The sequence below is a fragment of the Oreochromis niloticus genome, linkage group LG23, assembly GCF_001858045.2.
Source record: "Oreochromis niloticus isolate F11D_XX linkage group LG23, O_niloticus_UMD_NMBU, whole genome shotgun sequence".
In the NCBI taxonomy this organism is placed as follows: Eukaryota; Metazoa; Chordata; class Actinopteri; order Cichliformes; family Cichlidae; genus Oreochromis; species Oreochromis niloticus.
Window position 1 is genome coordinate 23686298 of NC_031986.2, and position 25698 is coordinate 23711995.

Consider the following 25698-nt stretch of genomic DNA (forward strand, 5'->3'; position numbering starts at 1 on the left):
TGCTGCACAGTCTCAGGATGGCTTCCACAAAATCCACAGTTCACATTTATGTCCCTTTTGAACTTTGTCATATAATGATTAGCAGGATAATATTTATGCAGTATTTTAAATGAAACTTCTTTTACTTTATTCGTTACTAGATACTTGTTATGAATTGTCCATACTCTTTTCCAGTTAAAGGAATTCCAATAAGAGACCACATGTGGAATAGATAGACATCCTCTGTGGAACAAAGATCTTCCAAGATTCTGACTGCACGTTGCTGTAAGCAAATGACGTCAGCGACGGTCAAACGTTGACTGACAACGGCTGCAGTAGACACTCCACTGTTTTTAACACAGCTCGTTGTAGCTTTGTTTTGGCTGACAGACCAAAAACAGCAAAGCAAGAGTGGCCCACATACCGACTAATAAGATAAAATAAACTTTATTAGTCCCACACATAAATTTGTTGGTTCAGAAAGTGGACAGTTACAAGCAGCAAAACAACCAAACAAACAAAAACAGTAGAATAGAATAAGATAAAATAGATTAGCATACTATAAAAATAGAATAAATTACTATCTTGCATCAGAAAAATTACACTTAGTCATATTGCACATAAGGGAGACTAGGCGAGGCTATCATGGTGTATTAGATGTGTGTGTGCGTGTATGCGTGTGTGGTCATCTGGATAGTCTTTGTTGTGAAGTCTGACAGCAGTTGGAAGGAAAGAACTGCGGAATTTCTCCGTCCCACATACTTAGTACTCTGCCTCAAGTGACAGCAAACACTCTCTGCAGGCAGATGGGCAGAACTCGCCACCTCTGCTCATCAAATAAACAGTTGTGATTGGTTCTCCCGATCAGGGCAGTTTAGTCAGACAGAGGCGGAGTATTTCAGCAGTGACTTCGTCGTTGACAGCCGGTGACAAACTGACACCTGAATACACCTGCCCTTAAAAAGAAAAAAAAAATCCTGTATGAGATCCGGGGCTGTTAAAAAAAAAACAAAAAAAACAACAACATCATCCGGGGCACAAGTTCCTGACGTGCACTCTGGTCGTCACGTCGCTATTAGTTGCTTCCAGTGTGGACTTTACCTTGAGGAGCTCACGTGTTATTAAGGCGGTGCAGAGGTGAAGCTGGCAAAACAAACTGGATTTCTCGTGAGTCAGCAACCTGTAAGTATTTTTAATGATATTAAAAGGTTTCCTGTAACTTGTTGTTGAGTAACACAACTTTATTGTAATCAGTCAACAATTCTGTGCTGTAAAGTTAGAAAGACATCCACGCATTCCGACTTTTAAAATTAATTACACACAAGCGAATTTGTCCAATTCCCCAAAGTGAGCTTCAGACCTTCCTTTACTGATGAAGGGGGAGGAGAAAACGTCGTTCCATAATTCATTGCGGCGGGCCGTGCGACAACTCATAAAAGTAAGATAATAAACAAAGTTGCGCAGATCATGTAAATGTTAATTATATCCGCATTTTCCATTACATCCATAACCTGCTGAAATATTTAGTTTTTAATAACAGCCTGTTAAACTCACAGCTGAACTCTGAACATCAAACTGCTGGAATAAAAACTACATATTGTTGAGCTGCTGCCGCATGAAGAACGCAGAACTGTGTGTAAGGTCAGTATGATCTATATGAGCTGATTCAAGTGTGCTTAAGCGTGTACATGAGCTCATTCACTCTTAATACTGCGGAAGCACTTTTCACAGCGTTAACGGAGAAAATACGTCAAAGATACGTTAATGATCAGAGCGCTCCCTCGCTCCCATTTCCCCACACACAATACAAAGATCGCTTGCGATAACGATGTCTCACTCTGAGCAAATTTTGAACCCACACATTTGAACTGTTTTTAGCATGAATTTCTTATAATATTTCTTAACTTTCTCAAAATTAAGCAAACCCTCATCTGAGGTCTATTAGAGAAAAAAAAACACACACACAAAAGCAAACAAACAAAAAGATGCTCTTTACCTGCCGTTCAGCGAACAAGGAAGTTCAGAGAACAATAAGCTCTGTCTTGAAATCTTTTAAAGTAGAATGATGGTGAAAACGACTCTTATGTGATATAAAACTGGAGTAAATGTGCGATATAAAAGAACACTGATTAAAAGGAAAAGTAACAATTTCCTTATTCCTCAGATGTTTACCTTGATGAGCAACATATTGCTTTAGTCCAACTGCCGCATTAAAGTTACAAAACAGGCTTTTTACATTAAAGCCAGCAAGTCCATTACATACTCCTTCTGTGACCCCTTCTCTTAAATGGACCTGCAAGGCTTTTTTAGATCTGAAATACTGTGCACATTCTGTGTATATGCAGGGTAGTGGACAGCTTCTTCCATAATGTCTGTGACTGCTAATGTAATGTTCAATGATTCTCTTGCAATTTCCACAAAAAAGTGCAAAGTTTGCAAGTCCACCTCATTTAAATGACAAAAACAGATGTGATCATCTAGACCTGTGTAAGTAAATTAATGAAAAGCCTTCAGTTATGGATGCTATAACAACCACAAGAACCTAAACAGTCTGCTCCATTGCTTTTGTTAATGAATCATTTGTTGGTAGCACGTCTGAATATTTAGTTTATGCCACCTGCATGTGATCATCAATAGCCCAATATTACTTCTTAAGAAGTACCTTGACGTTGAAGTTTGGCTTCACAGACCTAAAAAAAACATAGAATAAAAATATGTGTTATAATTATATTGTTGTCGCCATATAGACGTGTTTGTTCATGATTTTCTGACACCTATAAACAATGTTATGTTTGTTACAACACAGGGAATGCAATTAGCCAAATTATGCAAAAAAAATCAGAAAAAAACCCAAGGGACTTCTGCAGTATACCATGGCAGCAATTAGTGTCTCTGATACCAATAATTTTATCACTACAGCTCTTATGGAAACTCACAATTTGCTCATACTGATCACATGAGTTCAAAAATAAGTCAAAATGGAGCTGTTGTTAAGCGTAAAGTATTTCACGGAGAGAAATAATTCCACAATATCATTACTGCAAAAAATAAACACACTGGAGGACTATCTGATAAAAACTAATATAATGCTGGTTTGTAGACCATATTTTGTCTCAATCCTCAGTGCACTCTCGCAGCTCAGCATGCAGCAGTAAATAACAACTTAAGTGATTACATAGGGGTAAACAGGTGACAACAAGAATAGCAGTCCTGCCAAAAAGTTCTTTTTGAACCCTGTCAATAATTGGAAATATTGCCAAAATGAACTTCCACCAACATACAACAGCCTGTGAACTTGAAAGAAATTTACAAGTACAGAGACAATTTAAAATACGCCATATTAATTAGCTAAGTTAGCTTGCTAATATCGCAACAGTGGTTGAATGTGCAACCGTAAAGGTAGGAAAACATTTAAAACATCCAGAAAACATCCAAGTAACTTAAACATGTCGTTAACTGCCAATTCTCCATGATGCACCTCGATAGCAGTCACGTGAAGCAGCTTTGAACCATCTTTACGCAGCCTGCACCTGGGATCTTGCCTGGTGTGATAGACCCCAGCCTCTATGGATCTGTAATTGGAGCTTATTCATGTACTGCCATGACAAATACCCTCAGTGCTGTCTTTCTGTCCAGCTTTGTCCAGCCACTGGTAAGATTTCTGGATGTCATCCACTTCCTCTGTCTGCCAGTGTTATATACTATGCAGGGGCCTATCCTTTCTACTGTGTTTTTTTTCCCTTGCTCCTCATCTCTCTTGTGTTTCAGCTACCTGAGATATTCACAAGCACGCAGTTTGTGGTAGCCAATCCTCATCATCATGGACAGTGGTTCTGACGCTCACCAGTCTTCGGCCTCCTTCCTTCCATGTAGCGTACACTCTCAGGGTGCTGGACTCGATGCATGGTAAGGAGCTTCCTTGTCTTGATATCAGTGGCTTCTATTTCCTTATTTGGCCAGCTTATTATCCCAGCAGGGTACCTGATCATGGGCAGGGCATAGGTGTTAATTGCCCAGATCTTGTTCTTTCCATTCAGCTGACTCCTCAGGACTTAGCTTACCCTCTGCAGTTTTTTGGTTGCAGCTTCTTCATGGTTCCTATTTGCCTGTAGAATTCCCAAGTATTTGTACCTTTCCTGAATGTCTGCAATGTTGCCTTCTAATAGTGGGATCCCCTTTAGTTCTGATTACCTTTCCTGTCTTTGTTACCTTACCTATTACACTTCTCCAGTCGGAATGACATTTCAGTGTTGTTGCTGTATATCCTGGTGGTGTTGATCAGTGAACTGTGACAGTGACTCGTTCACTCTTGTCATACAGCTTGATGTCTTCCATGTACAGTTGGTGGCTGACGATTGCTCGATTCCATAGTTGGTATCCGTAGCCAGGCTTGTCAATGATCTCACTGAGGGGGTTCAGGGCTATGCATAACAGCATGGGGGACAGGGCATCTCCTTGGCGGATCCCAAACTTGATGGTGACTTGTGCTATATCCTTGAAGTTGGCCTCTAGTGTTGTACACCAAATCCATATTGAGTTGTACTGTTCTAGGCATTTCACGATCTGTGCGTGGGCCATTAAATCACAGGCTTTTTTGTAGTCAGTCTGGCAGTGCACAGGTTGGTCAGTCTGGTCTTTCAGTCTCAGGTGACTGCTTGGTCTACCAGCTGGTGTTTCGCTCTTCCGGTATTCCTGCCAGTTCCTTTCTGTGCCCCACTCATGTATTGAGCCATATACTCATTCATCTCAGCTGCTACCATACCTGTAAGGAGGTTCCATATGGTATTGAGGCAGGTTATTGGCAGGTACTTGGATGGTACCCGGTCCCTGTTCTCATATGCTTGGCAGTTTCCAAGGCCTCAAGTATGGATAGCTTGCTGTACTTCTTATGCACCCTTTTCTTTGTTACTCCCATAGTTGGCTAACTTCCCTGCATGCTACCTTGATGTTGAGCTCTAGTCTTCTTTTCCATGGCGTGTATTGTTTTTTGTGCCTGTTCATCTTGTAGCCAAGCATCTCACTGATCACTACTGCCATGGTGTAGATCAGCTGGTTGGTTTCGGTGATGGTCACAGTAGGGATGTCAGTAATGCTGCATTCAGATCTTCTAGTAGACCTTCAGATGGTATTTCACATAGTCTTGGTCACCGACTACAGAAGATTAAGGTTTCAAGCTTCGCCATGATCCTATCTTTCAGGTCAGTATCATGGCTCAGTGGCCCGTGAAGTGGAATGGATTCAAGCGCAGAGCCAAAAGGCCGGAGGCTTGAAGTGATTTGCACAGAAAAACTTTTATTAACAAAAATTCTTATTTTAGATGAACTGAGACAAGAACAAGATTCAACTGTGAGCATAAACTTGGTGTCCGTGATGTGCAGGGCTAAGGCGAGAACAGGGGTCGGCAACCTGCGGCTCTGGAGCCGCATGTGGCTCTTTAGTCCTTATAGTGCGGCTCCGCGTGGTTTGGGAAAAGTATTTAGCTGAAGTGTATTTTATTTATGTTAGTTCTTTTCTAACTTGTAGTTCTAAATTGGAAGATTATTGTGATATTGAAATATAAAAATAAAATTATATTCTATTATTTTTTCATCGCTCAAAATAAGCGTCACACTCGCGGAAGCCAGTATACCCGCCGAAACGCCGTGCATTTATCGAGACTTTCAACCCCAGGTAGGCCAATTATGGATCTTCGGATCCACATTATGTCAGGAGCTATTCTCCACCATGAACTATGTTTTTTTTTTTGTTTTTGTTTTTGTTTTTTTTGGCAGGGTGTATCTATTTCGTTTCAAATATCTTTTATTAGAAGCAAGTATCACAGTTGTTACAAATTAATAGAACTTATGCCCCCTTTTTCTCTAAACAAAACAAAACCAAATCAAAAAAAACAAAAACAAAAAAACACTATGGGCCCCGATTCCCCGACTGCCAAAAATTTATATTTTCCCAAGGTATGCAAGTAAAGGGTGCCAAATTAGTTCAAAATCTTTCACATTGCCATTCATGGTATATCTTATTTTTTCAAGGTGAAGAGTATTTGTAAGCTCTGCAAGCCACATCTTTAACACAGGAACCTCTTTGCCTTTCCAAAGCTGCAGGATCAGTTTCTTTGCGATGATCAATGCATATGACATAAACCTTTTTTGAGAATGTTGTAAACTTTGTGTTTCTTTGGAGATCCCAAAGATAATTACTGTTGGATTTGGCTCAATCTTGTTTTTAAAAATATTAGACAGGTAAGTAAAGATGTTACACCAAAAACCCTGAACCCTTGGACAAAGTGCAAAACTATGTAACAGATTTCCATAATGTATCATACATTTTTCACAGAGGGGAGAGCAGTCTGGGTACATTTTGTGAAGTCTTTCCCTTGAGTAATGTAACCTGTGTACAATTTTATACTGAATTAAACAATGACGGGAATTAGTAAAAAGCGTGTTTATGTTGCGTAAGACCTCCAGCCAAAAATCTTCCGATAGGGAAAACCCAAATTCCTTTTCCCACTCCTCTTTAATTGAAAGAGTTGAAGGTATACTCATCTCCTGTATTGAGTTATAAAATAATGAGATTCTCTGTTCGAACCCCTGGCTATCACTAAGGCATCTATCCAAGGTGTCAGACGACATGTTTTCAAATAATTTCGTAGTTGAAGATATCTAAAAAAATGGCTGCGCGGTAGTCCAAATCTATCTTTTAATTGTTGAAATGACATGAAGGTGTCGTTTGAATATTAGTCTTTTAATTTAGAAATTCCCAATTCCTGCCACACGTTGAAAGCTCCGTCTGCACATGATGGAAGGAAAGAGGGGTTAGCTGTAACAGGGGGACACATTGATAGTGGTTTCAGTTTAAAGTGCTTAATTATTTGTTTCCAAATTCGCAAAGTGGTATGGATCACTGGGTTATAATTATAGTATGCACTTGTCAAGGGAGTAGGAGAAAGTAATATTCCACCAACATAGTAAGGAAGGCAGTCCTCCCGCTCCATCTGCAGACCATGGGGGAGTAACGCTGTATCATCCAATAAGAGGGAAATTATTCTTAAATTTGATGGCCAATAATAATGCATAAAGTTAGGTAGCGCAAGTCCTCCAAGGGATCCGTGTTTACATAGATGTTCTTTTTTTATTCTATGTGTTTTGTAGTTCCATATAAACGGCAAAATAATGGCATCCAGCTTTTTGAAAAAAGATTTGGGCAGGAAAATTGGGATATTTTGGACCAAATACAGATATTGTGGGAGAAATACCATTCTTATTGAGTTCACTCTTCCTATCAATGAGATAGGGAGTGTCCTCCAAAACTGGATGTTGTTTTTTAGCTTCTCCAGTAGAAGGAGAAAGTTTTCTTTCACTAAGGAACTATATTTTCTTGTTATTGTGATGCCCAGATATGTAATTTTTTCATAAGTTATTTTAAATGGGAGAGATGCAAGCCACTCATTGCTTTCCAATTTGATGGGCAATACTTCACTTTTTCCCCAGTTGATCTTGTAACCGGCGAAGGTGCCAAATTTGTCAATAACGGAGAGGATTGCTGGGACGGAAGTTTGGGGTTTTGTTATGTATAGTAAAATGTCATCAGCATATAGCGATATAGTATTAGAAGTATACACTGTGTCATAACCATGTATATCAGGGTGAGTACGAATTGTCTGTGCCAGGGGTTCCAGAGCCAGAGCGAACAATAATGGACTAAGAACACATCCCTGTCGTGTCCCTCTGCTGAGCTTAAACTGAGTGGATAATGTTTGATTTGTAAGGATTCTGGCTGTGGGATTCTTGTAGAGTAACTTTATCCAGGAAATAAAATCTTGTCCCAGTTGAAATTTCTCTAAGACAGCAAAAAGCTAGGGCCACTCCACATGATCAAATGCCTTTTCGGCATCTAAGCTAAGTACAAGTAGATCCTGTTGCACCTTAGAGGAGTAAATTATATTAAATAGACGCCTAAGATTATTAAAGGAACTCCTATCTGGTATGAAGCCTGTTTGATCTGAGTGTACCAGTTTATCTATTACCATATTGAGTCTACTCGCTAGTATTTTAGCCAGGATTTTTTGATCCGAATTTAATAAAGAAATGGGTCTATATGATCCCACTTCCTCCAAGACTTTACCTTTTTTTGGGAGTACTGTAATAATTGCTTCATTCAATGTTGGTGGTAGAGTGCACACTTTGTATGCATGGTTGTACAGTTTAAGTAGATATGGAACAAGTTTAATCTTGAACTGTTTGTAAAATTCATTCTCTAACCCATCTGGGCCTGGACTCTTACCATTTTTTAATAAATCAATAGATTTAGTAATTTCTTCAGTTGTAATCTTGGCATTCAAAATCTTGCGATCCACCTGATCTAACACAGGGAGGTCACACTTATCTAAAAAGTCCTGCATATCTTTAGGCCCTGCAGTGGAATGAGAAGTATAGAGAGATTCGTAAAACTGTCTAAAGTTATCATTAATGTCTTTATGTGATGTAACCAGGTTTCCATTGCGTGATCTAATTTTGTGAATCATTCTGTCATTTTCTAACTTCTTTAGCTGTCTAGCTAACAACTTATGTGGCTTGTCCCCAAATTCAAAGTACTTCTGTCTTACAAAGGTGAACGCTCTATTAATGTTGCTGGTTAGTATTTGATTTAGTTTATATTTTAATGCACAAATAGTGTTGTACTTATCTAAAGAGGGAGTCCTTGCATTATTGGCGTCCAAATCGTGGATCCTTTTTTCTAATTTTAACTGTTCTAGTTTATTATTTTTATTCCGTGAGGCCTGATATGATATTATGCACCCCCTAATATAGGCTTTAAACGTTTCCCATAATATATCAGGTGAGATTTTGGCATTATTGTTTATATCAAAAAATAAAGAGGTCTGAGAGTTTATATACTGTTGAAATTTTAAATCGCTCAGTAGTTGTGGGTCAAATCTCCAATTCCTATATGCTTTGGTGAAGTTGCTAAGTGCGAAGGAGCAGGTGACAGGGCAATGATCAGAGATAATAATATTGTGATAGGTTACGTTATGAACAAGGGAGAGCATTTTTCCATCTACCAGAAAATAGTCAGTCCTTGAATAGACGTTATGTACAGAAGAGTGGAAAGAATACTCTCTGCCTGATGGATTTAAAGTTCTCCACACATCACAAATATTCATATTGTTCAGAACTATGTTAAAAACAAGCACCGCTCACGCCTCACAGATGACAGCTTACAGTCCTGCGTAAAGATGAAAGTGACTTCGTACAGCCCTGATTTGCAGACGCTGTGCGCAGAGGTTCAGGAGCAGAAGTCCCATTGTATTACGGCAGACCCGACAATGTTTGCATGAACACGCTTTTCACACACGGTTGCTGTACGCATACAGCCGGCTGTAGCTTTGCAGCTCACAGCCTGACACATACCAACACAACAGCATAGATAGCACAGACGTTAAGGCGGCGAGGCGTGATTGCGGGTGCCGCTCAGGTGCCTCCGCCTCCCCTGCAGCGGTGCTGCAGACCACGCCCCGCCACACACATTAACCAGGTAAAATACATATTTAGGCAGAATTTTGCAAATATCTATTTTTCATCTTTTAGCAGCATAGTGCTTTTTTTCCAATTATTTTTTAAAAGTCAGGTCAAGGCTCCAAAAGCCCAAAGACAATATAAGGGTGGCGGCTGACAACAGTTTTTGTTTGCTACATGGATCATTTTAGTTCAGCTGGGTGTCTTTCCTTTTGTTATATTTCTTTAAGAGTTCAAAATGTGTTAATTACATAAATAAAATGTTATTTTATGTGTAGCACACCTTAGTTTTTCACAAAAAGCATAAAGGTAAAAAACAATATATACAGTGTTATCTTCATTTTAGATGTCAAAAAGTATTTGCCAGTGTTTTCTTTTGCATGGAAACCGGGTCCAAATGCCTCTTTGGGTGTTAAAGGTTGCTGACCCCTGAGCTAGAACATAAACTGTTTCAGGTCACAAGTACTGCTGAGGGCTGGAACGGGGCAGATGGAAACTATAGCAGACCAAGGGCACTGAAACAAAGGAGAGGACAATCAGAATGGTCATAACAGACTCACTGGAATGACCTGGGAAACATGAAAGGTTGGGTGGATCCTCAACGACGTGGGCAACTTCAGCTTGATCGCCGATGGATTGATGACCTGCTCCACCTCAAAGGGTCCGATGAAGCGTGGAGATAGCTTGCGTGACTCCGTCCTGAGGGGAATGTCTTTAGCGGACAGCCACACGTTCTGTCCACAGGTGTAAGCAGGGGCAGCTCTACGACGACGGTCTGGATACTGACGCTGGCGTGCCACCAATCGACACAAAGCCCAGTGGGTCACTCTCCACGCCCGCTGGCAGCCCTGGAGATGGTGCTGGACGGAGGGAACCTTGAGTTCCATTTCCAACTCTGGGATGAGAGGAGGCTGATAGCCAATGAAAGCCTCAAAGGGTGATAAACCTGTAGCAGAAGATGTGAGAACATTATGGGCATATTCTGCCCAGGGTAGAACTGAGGACCATGAAGCTGGATTAGAGGCAATGATGCAGCACAGGGTGGCTTCCAGTTCGTGGTTGAACCTCTCAGTTTGTCCATTTGTTTGTGGGTAATAACCTGAACTTAAACAAGGTTTTCCTCCAAGAGCTGTACAAAACGTTTTCCGCACCTGTGACGTGAACTGGGGGCCCCCGTCAGACACAATCTCAGTAGGTATTCCATGAAGTCTAAAAACATTTTCTGTTAAGACCCTGGCTGTCTCCGTGGCGGGGGGAAGTTTGTCCAATGCGATGAAGTGTGCAGGTTTGGAGAATCTGTCTTTTACTGTGAATATAGTGGTTTTACCTGACAACGTGGGGAGACCAGTGACAAAATCCAAGGAGATGTGTGACCAGGGGCAATGAGGTATCGAGAGGGGTTGCAAGAATCCGGCTGGGCGGTGTGGGTTTGATTTATTATGGGCGCAGATAGAGCACGCGGCTACATACTCCTTAGCATCTTTATCTATGGTCTCCCACCAGAAATACCTTTTAATGAGAGAGCTGGTTCTCCCGCCTCCTGGATGACAAGCAAATCTGCCTTTGTGAACCTAATCAATCACCTTAGACCACGCAGCCGCTGGAACGAAGCACCGGTTCCGAGGACCTGTGCCAGGGTCCGGTTCCGTCTCCAGTGCGCAGCGGATATCCCCCTCACCTCCCAGGTGATGGAGCCGATTCTAACTCCTTCTGGTAAGATGGTGGGAGCATGAGGTGGATCATTCGCCAGGTCAAACTGGCGGGACAGAGCATCCGGTTTGATGTTGTGGGATCCTGGTCGATAGGAAATAGAAAATTTAAATTGATTGAAAAACAAAGACCAGCAGGCTTGGTGTGAGTTAAGTCTTTTAGCAGTGCGGAGATAAGTTGGGTTCTTGTGGTCAGTCCAAACGATGAAGGTATATTCTGCCCCCTCAAGAAAATGCCGCCACTCCTCTAGCGCCAGTTTAACCGCAAGCAACTCCCTATCCCCAACGTCATAATTTCTCTCCACTGGGGAGAGGCGACGGGGAAAAAAGGCACAGGGTTGAAGCTTTCCGGCTGGGCCAGAGAGCTGGGACAACACCGCCCCAACCCTGACATCAGATGCATCCACCTCAACAACGAACTGTTTACTGAGATCGGGGTGGATTAACACTGGCACAGATGTGAACAGTTCTTTCAGCTTAGAGAAGGCAGCATCAGCCTCCTGACTCCAAATGAAGGGAAGTTTAGAAAATGTAAGGGGAGCAGCTATTTGACTGTAATTCCTTAAAAAGCGGCGATAGAAATTAGCAAAGCCCAGAAAACATTGTAAGAGTTTTCGCGATGTTGGAACGGGCCACTCTACGACTGCTTTAACCCTAGCTGGGTCAGTCTTCACCTGCCCACCTGCAAGGATGTAACCAAGGAAACACACTGAGGGAGAGTGGAATTTACATTTCTCATCTTTGACGAATAATTTGTTCTCCACCAACCGCTGGAGCACTGCCCGGACATGCTCTCTGTGTTCCTCGAGATTCTTAGAGAAAATCAGGATGTCATCAAGATTACAAAGACAGAACGTTACAAAAAAATCCCTGTCAATTAAGTTCTGCTCGCAAAGTTTGATAAACTGAGATGTCTTGGGTGTTCGCGGGTGGAGATAAGCTGGAGGAGGAGGTGAGGCAAAGTCCAGGTGAGTACTGAGTGCTATGCGGGTGCACAGGGAGGCAGGCAGATGATTTTCTTGCAGTTTGCATGAGAGGGTTTACCAGCAGCAGCCGACCACTATGGCAGGGTTTAGATGATAAGTCCAGGTGCCGACTAGGAGACAGAAAGAGAGAGGTAAGCAATATGCACTGAGAAGTATGAAAGAACATGAGGCTGTGAACTAACAGAGGCTAGAAGACAATCTGGTGAAGACTCATTGTGTGCACTGATCATAAATACTGCCGGAGTAATTGCTCGCAGGTGAAGAGAGGGGAGGAGCAACAAGGGCTCCACCCAGAAAGTTACTCAGACTCATCCAGACCATGACAGTCAGCTCCTCTAGCACTCGATGCTCCTTCTTCCATTGTAATTGGGGCTCGGTACCCAATCTCAGGTGGGGGTGATGGTGATGACTTCCCCTTTGGCCTGTGTTGTGGCTCCCCCTTGCCTTGCTGTCATCGATGTTCAGCTGTGGCAGCAATTCATTCTTCCGAATGTTGGAATACTAAGCTGCTAGTTGTTTCGCTCTCAGTCTAGATCCTTTTCATGTAACCCCTTCCACTGGGGTTACTTGCATAGTAGCATTCCAATAACATCCTGTTCTCATCTCTTGCCTACTTATGACTTATTGTGCTAGTAGCCCACTTCTCATCAGTTTGTCCTATTTCCTCAACACCTGATGGAGACCTTGTTAATCCGGACGGTGTCGAAGCCAGTATGACGCGCACTGGTCCTGGCTGCACAGGATACTTGGGTTACTCTGGAGGCTGGAGCCTGATTGTGTTCAACCTCAGCTCAGGTTCAGTTCAGTCTCTGGCTGGGGCTGCTAGCGTTGGCTGGCCCAGGCATAGAAGCAGCTGTGCACCGAGGTGAGGAACTGACTTGGGGCTGTTGTCACTGCTGCTGCTGTGACGCTGAGCAGCATTCCAGAGGTCCAGGCTTCCACTTTCAGAAGGCACAGCAGGGGAATTGGGCTTAGGCAGGCACTTAGCAATCTCTGTGGCAGGTGGGTGGCTAGCTGCATGCTAAACCCACCCACCCTAATAACAGGTGAGAAATTACGATTTGGACCTGGTGCCTAGGAGGCATGGTGTCCCCCAGGTCCACACCTTCTAGTGTCTCTCATGGCCTTGTGGTCCCTTTGAAGAAGGCTCTGGATTGAGCCATTATATCAATTATAAAGCCCTTTCCAAAAACAAAAGAGCTACCTACAGCTGATTATATATTTTTTACATGTCTTCTGGGTACTTTTTCTGTTCATGTCATTCTGTCATGATGTGTGTGGATGATGTGTGCTGATGTAGACCCAAATGTTGACTATTGAGACTGAGTTAAGTAATGAAAAAAAACTAAAATAAAAATTCCAGCATTAGGAGTCCAATAAGTGGCAGAAAGCAGAGTCTCGAAAGAAAACTCACAGGCAGACATTAAGGAAACAAATGGTGACCAAACATGACAGGGAACTTAGGTAAACTGAGGCTTCAAGTACACTGAGGTAATGAGGCAAGGGGGAAAAAGTGGGGAAAACAAACAACAAAACTAATCTTAGTGGACAAGACAAAGGAAACAAAACTAACTACAAAGCACAAGCAACAAAGTCAGTTAAGTCTTTGGCAGAAGACAAAATAAAACAGGTGGTAACATAATGCTAAAACATCTACCAGCCAGACAAGGACTTGACATGGGTATACATAAGGGAACTAACATTATCTGTAAATAAAATACTGAGGGCATGAATAACAAAAACAATACAAAGCCAATACACAGCAATAGAAGATAAACTCATTAAGATGAGGAAAAGAATAAAAACAACGAGCCAATGAGGATTGAACAGAAAACTCATAAACACTGCATGTAAAACCAAGAACCAGTACATTAGCATTCTTGATATTTTTGAGAAACGCCATCAGTCATTTTTAAGCAGTTTAATTGTTATATTTTTCAGTGTAATTTTCACATCAAAGCTGATATATCATGAATGTAATAAAAAATGTATTTTTTTTTTTTTTTTTACTGTGCTAGCATTTTCCCAGATCAGTGAAGTTGGGTTATTGTGCATACAGATGGAAACATGGCTAGTACATCACAGTCTGCCAAAGATTATGTCAAGAATGCCAGACTCCACCTCGTGAGAGAATTAAGGAATCTCTCTGTGATTCTGGAGAACTTGTATCAGCAAGGAGTTCTGTGTGATGAAGAAGTGAGCAAAATACAGGCAGAGAGGGACGGCTATGATAAAACCAGAAAAATACTGGACTCAGTCACAAAAAAAGGAGAAGCAGCCTGCTATGTGTTACTGAAGATTATTGATATGACAAGGAAAAGGACTTTAGAGAGACCCCCTCTTCTTCCTGAGAAGAGCAGTGAAGCTCCTACTGAGTCCAAGAAGTTTGACCTACACCACTGGATCAGCTGCTTTTCTTTCAAGGACACACACGTGGATGTAAACTACTTACAAGGTAAATCAGGAAAATTCTGTTTGAAAATTTTACACCAGGGGTCTTAAGCTCCAGTCCTCGAGAGCTGGAGTCCTGAAACCTTTCCATGTGTCCCTCTTGCAGCACATCCTGAATAAAATTAGTAGGTCATTAGCAAAAGTATAGAACTTGACTGCATGCTGAAGTGGCAACTGTTAACCCTACTACTCAAGGAAATTTAAGTCAATGTAAGTGTTTTGAATAATGTACTTCTAAAAGTACTTGCATCATGTTCATTCACTCATGAGCTGCTGTAACATGAATCAAATGGCTGAATTGCCACCTCAGCATTCAGTCAAGTTCTATAGAGTCTTGCTAATGACCTGATAATTGTATTCACGTGTGTTGCAACAGGAACACATGGAAAAGTTTCAGGACACCAGCCCTCAAGGACTGGAGTTTGAGACTCCTGTTTTACACATTATTTAATTTGGTATCTTTGAAATACTGATTATATAAAATGTACTTTCAGCACAGATATTTTTTTTTATTTTCTAAAACAAACAAACCTGCATTTAATTGATGATAAATTTGTTTTCATCCTTTTTTGGGGTTGTTTTTTTAGGACCAAGGCCGTGCCACAGATATCAGGAAAAGTTAAAGTCGAAAGTAAAAAAGATATCAAATGAGTTTTGGCTGACAAGTAAAACTCTGTTTGGAGGAAACAAGAAGCCTGATCTGTCATACACCTCACTTGTATTAGACACAGAGGAGAGTGTTTCCCCATGTAAAATAAAGAAATTGAAGAAAAAGAAAAGCAATATGAGTCGCCCTAAAAAGCTGAGGAAATACATCCCTGAGGAGAAACCAGACATTTCCCCGACTGAGCTGCTGGAAACGGATAAAAACATACTCTTGGTTGGAAAGCCTGGAATTGGAAAGACAACATTGACTCATGAAATGTTGAGACTCTGGGCAGAAAGAGAAAGCAAAGAGCTTGATTACATGTTTTACTTTGACATGAGGGAAACATCCCACATCAGGAATGCCAAAAGCTTGGAGGAACTTCTTTTTGGTGTGTTTTGTGAACCAGATGAAGGCAAAGATGAGGTCTTACAAGACATACTGAGACACTCTGATAACGTCACAATCATTTTTGATGGACTCACTGATCTCTGCTCATCAGTGGTGGAGAAACTTCTTAAGAAAGACCTACTGCCTCTTGCAAAGATCATCATAACATGCAGAGCAGATGATGAGGATGAAGACTTGTTTTCTGGGAACTTTGACAGAGTGGAGGTGAAAGGCTTTAGTGAGCAGACTATAAAAACATACTTATCTGCAACACTTGGTGAAGATCAGACGAAGGTTTTGAGTAACTTGGAACTGATAACTCTTTGTCATGTCCCCATGTATGCACTGATGGTGGCTGCTTGCTTTTCATCAAAAGATGCTCCACAGCCATGTACAATAACTGAGATATACATCAATATTGTTCGTTTTTTCCTTCAGATAAACAGCAAAACAAAGAAGAAAGATCTAAATTCCTTCATCAAAACCAAGAGAGAAGAAATTCTGTCTTTGGCTGAAGTTGCTTTTCTTTCAGCTGAAAGAAAAACCGTGAACCTGACAGACCTGCCCTGTGAAGATAGCTGTGTCCTCTCCTTCCTGAAACCACTTCTCATTAAGGAGGCTGTGACTGAAACGATAACCACATATGCATTTCTCCATTACACAGTGCAGGAGTTTTTTGCAGCACTGTGGCTCCTGAAGAATCCTGATAAAATCAGAGATGTTTATCAGCAGTGCCTCACAGAGGAGAAGAAACACATGAAACATCTGATCCCCTTCATGTGTCGACTGTTGAATGAGAAGAGCCCAAGTTTGATGAAGCATCTGATTCCAGATAAAGACCTGAAGAATACATCTAACTGGTTCTTCAAGGAGCTGATTAACACATTTCTTCCTCATCTGTGTGAGCAAGAAGAGGCTGATACTGAGGACATACTGTTCTTATGCCAGTGCTTGTATGAGTCCCAGAGTCCTGAAGCATGCATCTACCTTCTGGACAAACTGGACTACCATCTTGACCTCAGTGGAGAGAGTCTGGATCCTTACCCTTGCTGTGCTGTGGCCTATGTGGTCACTCAGTCAAAGGAAAGAAAAATATTGATGAACCTCGAGGACGTGATTATATCAGAACAAGGAATGAGACAGCTGTTCGGATGCCTTGAAAATGTTGAGTGGTATGGACTGTGTTTTTACTGTCACATTGCAATGAAGATACAATACATAATGACAACAATAGTTGACTCTTTTTACTAAGTTTTACATCCCCAGTTCCACAAAAGCAGAGACACTGTACAATGTAAATAAAAATATAATTCAATGATTTGAAAAGTCCATAAACACAGATTTTATTTACAGTGGAACAATAGAAAACACATTGAATTTTTTAAACTGAGAAAATGTACCGCAAAAGAATTAAAATGATGACAGCAACACATCTTCAGAAAGTTGAGACAAGTCCATGTTTACCACTGTGTAGCGTCCCCTCTTCTTTTAGCAAGTCAATAAACATCTGGGAAATGAAGAGAGGAATGTTGTCCCATTATTGTCTGAAATAGGATTCTAACTGTTCAAGTCTTGGCTCTTGTCAAATTTGTGGTTGTATGATGCGCCGAATGTACTGCAGGCAGGTCAGTTTAGTTGGCCCTAAAACATTTATATACCTTATAGCACTGTGCCTTTAGAGATCTGCCAAATCGATAGGCATTAATACAGCCCCATATCATCACAGATCCAGGGTTTTGAACTGAGCACTGATAACAACCCAGATGGTCCCTCTCCTCTTTGGTGTCCATGTTTGGTGTCCATGTTCTCCTAAAAGAATTTTGGATTCATCTGACCATGGAAAGGTTTTCCACTTTGTCTCAGTCCATTTTAAATGAGCTTTTTTCCCAAGAAGACAAAGCAAACTGTGACCACAGACAGGGATTTCTGGAAGTGTTCCTGAGTCATGCAGTGACTTTCATTACCGAATAATGTCTGTTAATGCTTTGTAGCCTGAGGGCTTGAAGATCACAGGCATCAGATACCGATTTTTGGCCATGTCAGCTGCTTACAGAGATTTCTTCAGATTCTTAGAATCTTTTGATGATATTATGTACCATCAATGATGATATCGAGGACCACTTACTTTCCCAGGCCTTTGTTATCTTGTTAACATCTCCAAATTTTTTTGAGACATATTGCTGCTATCAAATTTAAAGTGGGCCAATGTTATTGTTTTTTTTAATGTTTTGTTTGTTTTTTAATGGTACATTTTCTCTGTTTAAAGATTACATGTGCTTCCAATTGTATATTCTGAATAAAATGTGTGTTTGAGAATTTTTTGAAATTGGGTTCATAAAATGATGTAATGACCTCTTTTAAATTATAGGTGTGACCCTCTCCCTCGACAAATGTGGGAGATTTTCCTTGTCAGTGAAGAGCAGATGGACTTTGTAAGCCTACTCAGTCTTGATGGAAATCAGTTACACCTTCCAGTTGATGGTGAAAAACATCTGTTTGAAAGAGCTGTGGAAATCATCCAAAGGATGCCTACCAAGGTTAATGTCTGCCTGTACTGGGACAGAGAAACCTCTGCCTGTCAGAGTCTGTGTGAGTCTCTGTTAGAGGCTTTGCTGTTCATCAGCTCACTTAGGTATGTAGCTTTGGCTCCTGTTTGATAAACAGTCTGAATAATTGTATCTAGTCTGTTGATATTCAAATGAAAATCTTGTATTTTGCTGGATAAAGCAGAGGACAATTTGTTGATTATGATAATAGATAAACTTCAGAGAATCTATCAGGTCTCAGAGTGGGCCCATTGTTCTCTCTAACTTTTAACTTCTAGTTTGTCAGTTTCTCATTTTTCTGTTGTCCATTCACAGGGATTCGTCATGAAAAAAAAACCCTAAACTTTTGCTGAAATTGCTCTTCATATAATACAGCATGTTTGTTTTCCTGCTGTACAGGATGATGCTTGGTTTTTAATAAGATAAGATTTTAATCAATTTCATAGAACATGCACTAGAAATGTGTTTGATCATCTGAAATTCTCTGTTATTCAGCTTCAGAGGTCCAGAGTCATGGAGCCAGGAGAAATACCATGGGACACTGGAGAGGGAGCAGAAGAGGCTGTTCATGGATTTATGCCTGAAAGCAGCACTTCATGATGGACCAAATTTCTACAATGTAGTGAAGATGCTCCTTCCATTGTTTCCTGTTAAAACAGATGTAGACAACATCTTTCTTGATTTGTTTCAATATGTGAAGAGCAAAGAGTTTTTAGGTGACTTTCAGGGTTTGAGGCCATTTTTCCTGTCAGCTCCTGCAGTCTGGTCCATAAACCTCTCAGAGAGAAAGACCTCCATCCTCCTGGAAGTGCTGAAACTCCAACCAGAGAAGAAACAAGTGAAGCTGACAGGCTGCTCACATGAAGAGAGTGAAGTAAGGAGTTTCCTTCAGTGTCTGCCTTATATCTCACAGCTCAGGTAAATATGCTGAATAGCTGTTTTGAATAACATTATTTGTTCATCATCGTTATATATATATATATATTTTGTCTTCACACATATTAAAATCTAAAATTTAGCTACACTTTGCTGAAAGATAAAGATTTTGATCACAGTACTATCACTAACTTGCCTCTTTTTTGAATCCACATTATTTCAGTGTCGTTCCTCAGTTATCAGAAACTCTGGAAGAAATCAGGTTCTTTGTGAATCTGTTCTGTGCAGCAGCAGAGCGAGAACAGCAGACAGGAGAGAAGATGATGGAGCTGTTATCATCAGTGTGCACATACAGAGGATTTCCTCTTAGAGAGAAATGGTGTGATTTCCTAATGGACCTGTACTCTTTCAAGACTAAAACAGGCTTGAGTGTCCTTCCATCATTACAGTCAGTTTTCCAGTCAGCTCCTGCAGTCTGGTTCATAAACCTCTCAGAGAGAAAGACCTCCATCCTCCTGGAAGTGCTGAAACTCCAACCAGAGAAGAAACAAGTGGAGCTGACAGGCTGCTCACATGAAGAGAGTGAAGTGAGGAGTTTCCTGCAGTGTCTGCCTTATATCTCACAGCTCAGGTAAATATTTTAAGGATCTGTTTTCATTAGTACCGTATTTTTCGGACCATAAGGTGCACCGGATTATAAGTTACATTAAGCAAAACAAAACAGTCAGATTAGTCAAACTTAACTCATTCTTCTTGCTTCCTCCACTTCCGTACCATTGATTCATTAATGTTGAATCCTCTCACAGCTGCTCTATTCCCTTGTTGTTGCAGTATATCTTGTATTGTGGATGGATTATCTCAGTTGTTCTCCTGACTGAAGTTTGGTCCATTTACAGCATCCTGCGTTGCGATTGCATTTGTCCATAACCATCGGGAATCCTCGCCTTAACTTTTGTTGAGTGGAAAAAAGTTGACGTTCATCCTCCAGCTTCACTGTGTCTATGTTATGCTAACATAGCTGTGTCGCTAGCGATCACGTAGCACATCTTTATATACCAGCTAACCCAACTTCAGCAACCCTACAAACGTCACTGCTGTTTAGTTTTCTGTCTTCATTTATGTTGAGCTGTACATTTTAATTTTTTCAGAAATCTCTGAGTCAGAACATGGTATATCATGTTTAGGTGGAAGCTAGCGAACTTACTTCCTGCTAACTTCTAACTCCGTTAAATTTTAATAAATTCTGTTTTCATGGATGCCTGGATGTTAAACTTAATTGTTACACCTGGTAAAGAAGCAATGCTGATCATTTTATTAAATATGAAAAAATTTAGACAGTTTTTAACTCTCAGTGATGCTGCAGTGTTCGTTTGACTTTGGGACCTGAAGCGGACGGAGTTTTGGACCCAGATTACTCCACGAGGCTCCTGACTACGGTAGCCGTAATGCTCCAACAATCCATCAAGCGGTGCGGCTTCGTAGCTTAGCAAAGTCGTACTAAAACATTTTTTGACAGATTTTTGAGTGCCATGTACCACATAAAATCAGTTTGAGATCAGTAAGCACAACCAGAATTCATACATAAGGCACACTGTTGATTTTTGAGAAAATTAAAGGATTTTAAGTGCGCCTTATAGTGCGGAAAATACCTTAAGTGTCTATCAAATTTTTGTGTATGTAAATAGATGTTTTTCTTCAGACTATGACATTTTTATTCTTTTACTGAAAAATATTGATTTTGAACAAAAGGGTGTGCAGTTTACTTGTTTGTTTGTTTTTTCTCCAATTCACATTATTTCAGTGTCAGTCCACAATCTTTAGACACTTCAGATGAAATCAGGTTCTTTGGGAATCTGTTCTGTGCAGCAGCAGAGAGAGAACAGCAGACAGGAGAGAAGATGATGGAGCTGTTATCATCAGTGTGCACATACAGAGGATTCCATCTTAAAGAGAAATGGTGTGATTTCTTGATGGACCTGTACACTTATGACACTAAAACAGTCATGAGTGTCCTTCCATCATTACAGTCAGTTTTCCAGTCAGCTCCTGCAGTCTGGTCCATAAACCTCTCAGAGAGAAAGACCTCCATCCTCCTGGAAGTGCTGAAACTCCAACCAGAGAAGAAACAAGTGGAGCTGACAGGCTGCTCACATGAAGAGAGTGAAGTGAGGAGTTTCCTGCAGTGTCTGCCTTATATCTCACAGCTCAGGTAAATACTGGTCATAATTACTATTTTTCTTTCTCTCGCTTATTTTAAGTCTTTCTGTATGTAGATTCAAAGATTACAGAGTTTAAAGAAACAATTAGTGACGTCAAATATATTTTACAAATCTATTGTGATGGTTTCAGCTTTGTCACTCAGACATCAGAACCTTCAGAAGAAACCAGGTTCTTCAGAAATCTGTTCTGTGCAGCAGCAAAGAGAGAACAGCAGACAGGAGAGAAGATACTGGAGCTGTTAGCATCAGTGTGCACATATCAAACATTCATTCTTAGACAGAAATGGTGTGATTTCCTGATGGACCTGTACTCTTATGAGACTAAAACAGGCTTGAGTGTCCTTCCATCGCTACAGTCAGTTTTCCAGTCAGCTCCTGCAGTCTGGTCTATAAACCTCTCAGAGAGAAAGACCTCCATCCTCCTGGAAGTGCTGAAACTCCAACCAGAGAAGAAGCATTTGCATCTGACTGGCTGCTCACATGAAGAGAGTGAAGTTAGGAAACTGCTTCAGTGTCTGCCTTATATCTCACAGCTCAGGTAAGTACTCATCTTTTTCATTTCATTTATGTTTTCATCAGAAACTTCTTGATGCATTTCAGTGTTTCTGTTAGCAAATGAAGTATTATAGGACATTTCTTGCATAGTTTACCTGGAAGGTCATAATGAAAAACAATAACATATTTTACATCTTCCCAATTTCAGTTTTGTGACACTTTTATCAAAACCTTCAGAAGAAATTAGGTTCTTTGGGAATCTGTTCTGTGCAGCAGCAGAGAGGCAAGAGCAGACAGGAGAGAAGATACTGGAGCTGTTATCATCAGTGTGCAGATATAAAAACTTTCCTCTGAGGGAGACATGGTGTGACTTCCTCATAGACCTTTACTATTATAGGACTAAAACAGGCTTGAGTGTCCTTCCATCATTAAAGTCAGTTTTCCAGTCAACTCCACCAGTCTGGTTCATAAACCTCTCAGAGAGAAAGACCTCCATCCTCCTGGAAGTGCTGAAACTCCAACCAGAGAAGAAACAAGTTGTGCTGACAGGCTGCTCACATGAAGAGAGTGAAGTGAGGAGTTTCCTGCAGTGTCTGCCTTATATCTCACAGCTCAGGTAAACTGTGATCCTATTGGTGGTTTCTGATTTCAAGTGGTGAAATTGCATGATTATTGTTTATTAAATCAAACACATGTAGTAACTGAATTAGTAGGAACAGTGATTAATTATAAATATTACACTGAAGCATGACTTTAAAATACTATGAAACCACCCATTGTCTTATGGTCATCCATATCCATAGTACAGTGGTCCCTCGTTCATCACGGGAGTTATGTTCTAAAAATAACCCCCGATAGGTGAAATCCGCTAAGTAGTCAGCTTTATTTTTTGCAATTATTATAGATGTTTTAAGGCTGTAAAGCCCCTCACTACACACTTTATACACTTTTCTCAGACAGGCATGAACATTTTCACACTTTTCTCTCTTGTTTAAACAGTTGCAAAGTTCAAACCTTCGTAGAAAAATAAGTCCAGTATTATAGAATGAAACCAAAGATCAAACCCTGTTCAGGTCCAGAACATGGGAATAAAGTACAGAGTCACACTGCTAGCGATTGAAGATTTATGCAAATCTCACAAGCTGAACGCGTTCTGTGCTGTACAGGAGACACGGCACGAGATTTATTGACAATGGTCTACCGCCAGTCAGGACGCCGAACACAATGCGTTGTACAACAAATAAATAAATAAATAAATGAATAAAACCACGTTATAGCGAGAGACCATTGTAATTCGAAACCAAATTATTACCAAAATATACATGATAAAGTTTGAGAAAACTCTCTGTCTCTCACTTTCCTGGTCCCTAATTATTCTCTAGGCTTATAAAAAATTATCAACAATCTGACCACAGTGATCAAAGTGAACAGCATAGGTATTCAGTCTGTAGAACACTGCACACAAGGGCCAGTTCTGCATCACATTTCAGTGATTCTTTTATTCAGTTCACAACTTGGAGCCATTCGCTCCACAGACTCCAGCTCCCACTTGTGCAGCTCTTTCAGCTGCTGACTCTTCTCTCAGTTCATCCTCTCCTCCAGACTTCTGCAGCTATTAAAAAAGGGCAAAAGCATAATCATCAGCTGTTTCTGCCAGGCTCCCCTGATGCTGTCTCATGAACCCACTGCTCCACACCCTCCCCTGCAGCTGAGTCATAAACCACACGCCACAAACCCCCATCACCCAACTTAGGCCAGGGAGCCTTGCCAGGCTGTAAAGCCAGATACCAATGGGTGATTTAGGCATTGGCATCCTTCATGCAATGGAGCCACTGTAGTGGAGCATGAGCTAAATGGAAGTGTTACAAATAGGTACAAATCATACAGAGTGGAGAAGGCCTTTTTTTTTCTTGGACAAGGGGATCTACCAGAAGCCCTTAAATCCAGTGTTGTGAAAAAAGAGAGGAAAGTGCCTAACTGGTATAGGAGCTTTTTGACCTGGGCCATGGGACAAGCATCAAACTCTGACACTTTATTTACCTTGTAATAGTTGACACAGAACTGTATAGACCCATCTTTCTTCACCACAAGAACTACACCAAACACTGTGTTACTCTGCTATTACTCCCAGCTTTAGCATTTCACCCAATTCCCTCTTAACAACTCACCTTTTATGTTCAGACAGCCTATATGGCCGTGAACACACCATCACGCCTGGCAGTGTTTCAACATGGTGTTCTATTAGATTGGTATGGCTGGGCAGGGGGGAGAAAACATCTACAAAAGTTGTTTCATTGCAGCAACATCCCCTTTCTGGGCCTGTGTGAGATGATTATAACAATAGAGGGAGGAAGGAATGGTGGAATTTGGCACCTCTGACCCCAACTTATCTCTCTCCTTCACAAGGCTCACCAGAGAAGTGGTTATAGCCTCACTCCATGCTTTTAGGGGGTTGAGGTGATATATTTGTGTGACTCCACCCCTGTCTAATTGTACCATTTCATAATTGTAGTCCCCCACTCCCGTGTGACTACAAACGGTCCTTGCCACTTAGTGAGTAATTTTGAGTTGGAAGAAGGGAGTAATACCAGCACTTTATCGCCTGGTGAAAATTGCCTGACTTTAGCTCCTCTGTTGTACAGGCCCTGCTGATGTTGCTGGGCCTGGAGTAGATTTTCCTGCGATAACCTCCCCAACATGTGCAGTTTTGTTCTTTGCTTGGATCTTCCTCCCAGTATTCAATAATTAGGTCCAGCACCCCCTGTGGCTTGCTGCCAAACAGTAACTCAGAGGGAGAAAATCCTGTGGAGGCTTGGGGCACCTCCCACACTGCAAACAACAGAGGATCTAACCAGCGATCTCAATTGTGTTCTTCCTCGTGAACAAACGTATGAATCATGGACTTTAAAGTCTGATTCAGCTGCTCCACCTGCCCATCAGTCTGAGGGTGGTACATGCTGGTCTGAACAGATTAAATACCCAATAATTCGTACAGCTCCTTTATTGTGTGAAACAAATGCCTTGGTCAGTCAGTATCTCCTTTGGGATACTGACTCAGGAGATGACCTGAAACGGTGCCTGCACCACACTCTTTGCAGAAATGCTGCCCAGCAGCACTACTTTGGGACCAGGAAGCAGAGTCGCAGTCTCACACACCTCTCTGCAGCTTCTCTCCTCCTGTTACCCCCCCCCCCCCAAAAAAACCCCATCTCCATTGAGACTGTGTCAGCTCCCAAACTGACAAAAAACAAACTAAAAACCAGCAATAAACAACTTAAACATAAAAAATCACAAAGAAAGAACAATACAGTATCCACATCTGAACCAAAGAGTAAAACAGTGAAATGTGGATTATTAAATATTAGGTCTCTCTCCTCCAAGTCTCTGTTAGTACATGACTTAATAATTGATCAGCAAATCGATTTACTCTGCCTTACAGAAACCTGGTTGCAGCAGGATGATTATGTTAGTTTAAATGAATCAACACCCCCGAGTCATTCTAACTACCAGAAATCTCGAAGCACAGGCCGAGGGGGCGGTGTGGCAGCAATTTTTCACACCAGCCTATTAATCAACGAAAGACCAAGACAGACTTTTAATTCATTTGAAAGCCTGATGCTTAGCCTCGTCCACCCCAGCTGTAAAACTCAGAAACCAGTCTTACTTGTTATCATATATCGTCCACCTGGGCCTTACACAGAGTTTCTCTCTGATTTCTCAGACTTTTTATCTGATTTAGTGCTCAGCTCAGATAAAATAATTATTGTGGGTGATTTTAACATCCATGTAGATGCTAAAAATGACAGCCTCAACATCGCATTTAACCTGTTATTAGACTCAATTGGCTTCTCTCAAAATGTAAAAGAACCCACCCACCACTTTAATCACACTC

General features: G+C 41.1%; 1 protein-coding gene and 1 long non-coding RNA gene across 3 annotated transcripts; both read left to right on the top strand.

Moving 5' to 3' along the window:
• The first annotated feature begins 484 nt into the window (after positions 1-484).
• Positions 485-19008, top strand: LOC102077803 (nucleotide-binding oligomerization domain-containing protein 1). Its single transcript, XM_005459176.2, has 7 exons — positions 485-1161; positions 3748-3885; positions 14243-14638; positions 15222-16842; positions 18039-18302; positions 18712-18835; positions 18969-19008. Exons 2-7 carry the CDS (start codon positions 3879-3881, stop codon positions 18987-18989), a joined length of 2433 nt encoding a protein of 810 aa, XP_005459233.1. The 5' UTR covers positions 485-1161; positions 3748-3878; the 3' UTR covers positions 18990-19008.
• Positions 19009-19102: 94 nt separating this feature from the next.
• Positions 19103-22278, top strand: LOC112843905 (uncharacterized). 2 transcript variants are annotated; one of them, XR_003216454.1, is made up of 2 exons: positions 19103-19134; positions 22015-22278. It is a non-coding gene; the product is annotated as an uncharacterized LOC112843905 (long non-coding RNA). The 2 variants fall into 2 exon arrangements; XR_003216455.1 differs by lacking the exon at positions 19103-19134 and adding an exon at positions 21793-21849.
• Positions 22279-25698: the final 3420 nt, after the last annotated feature.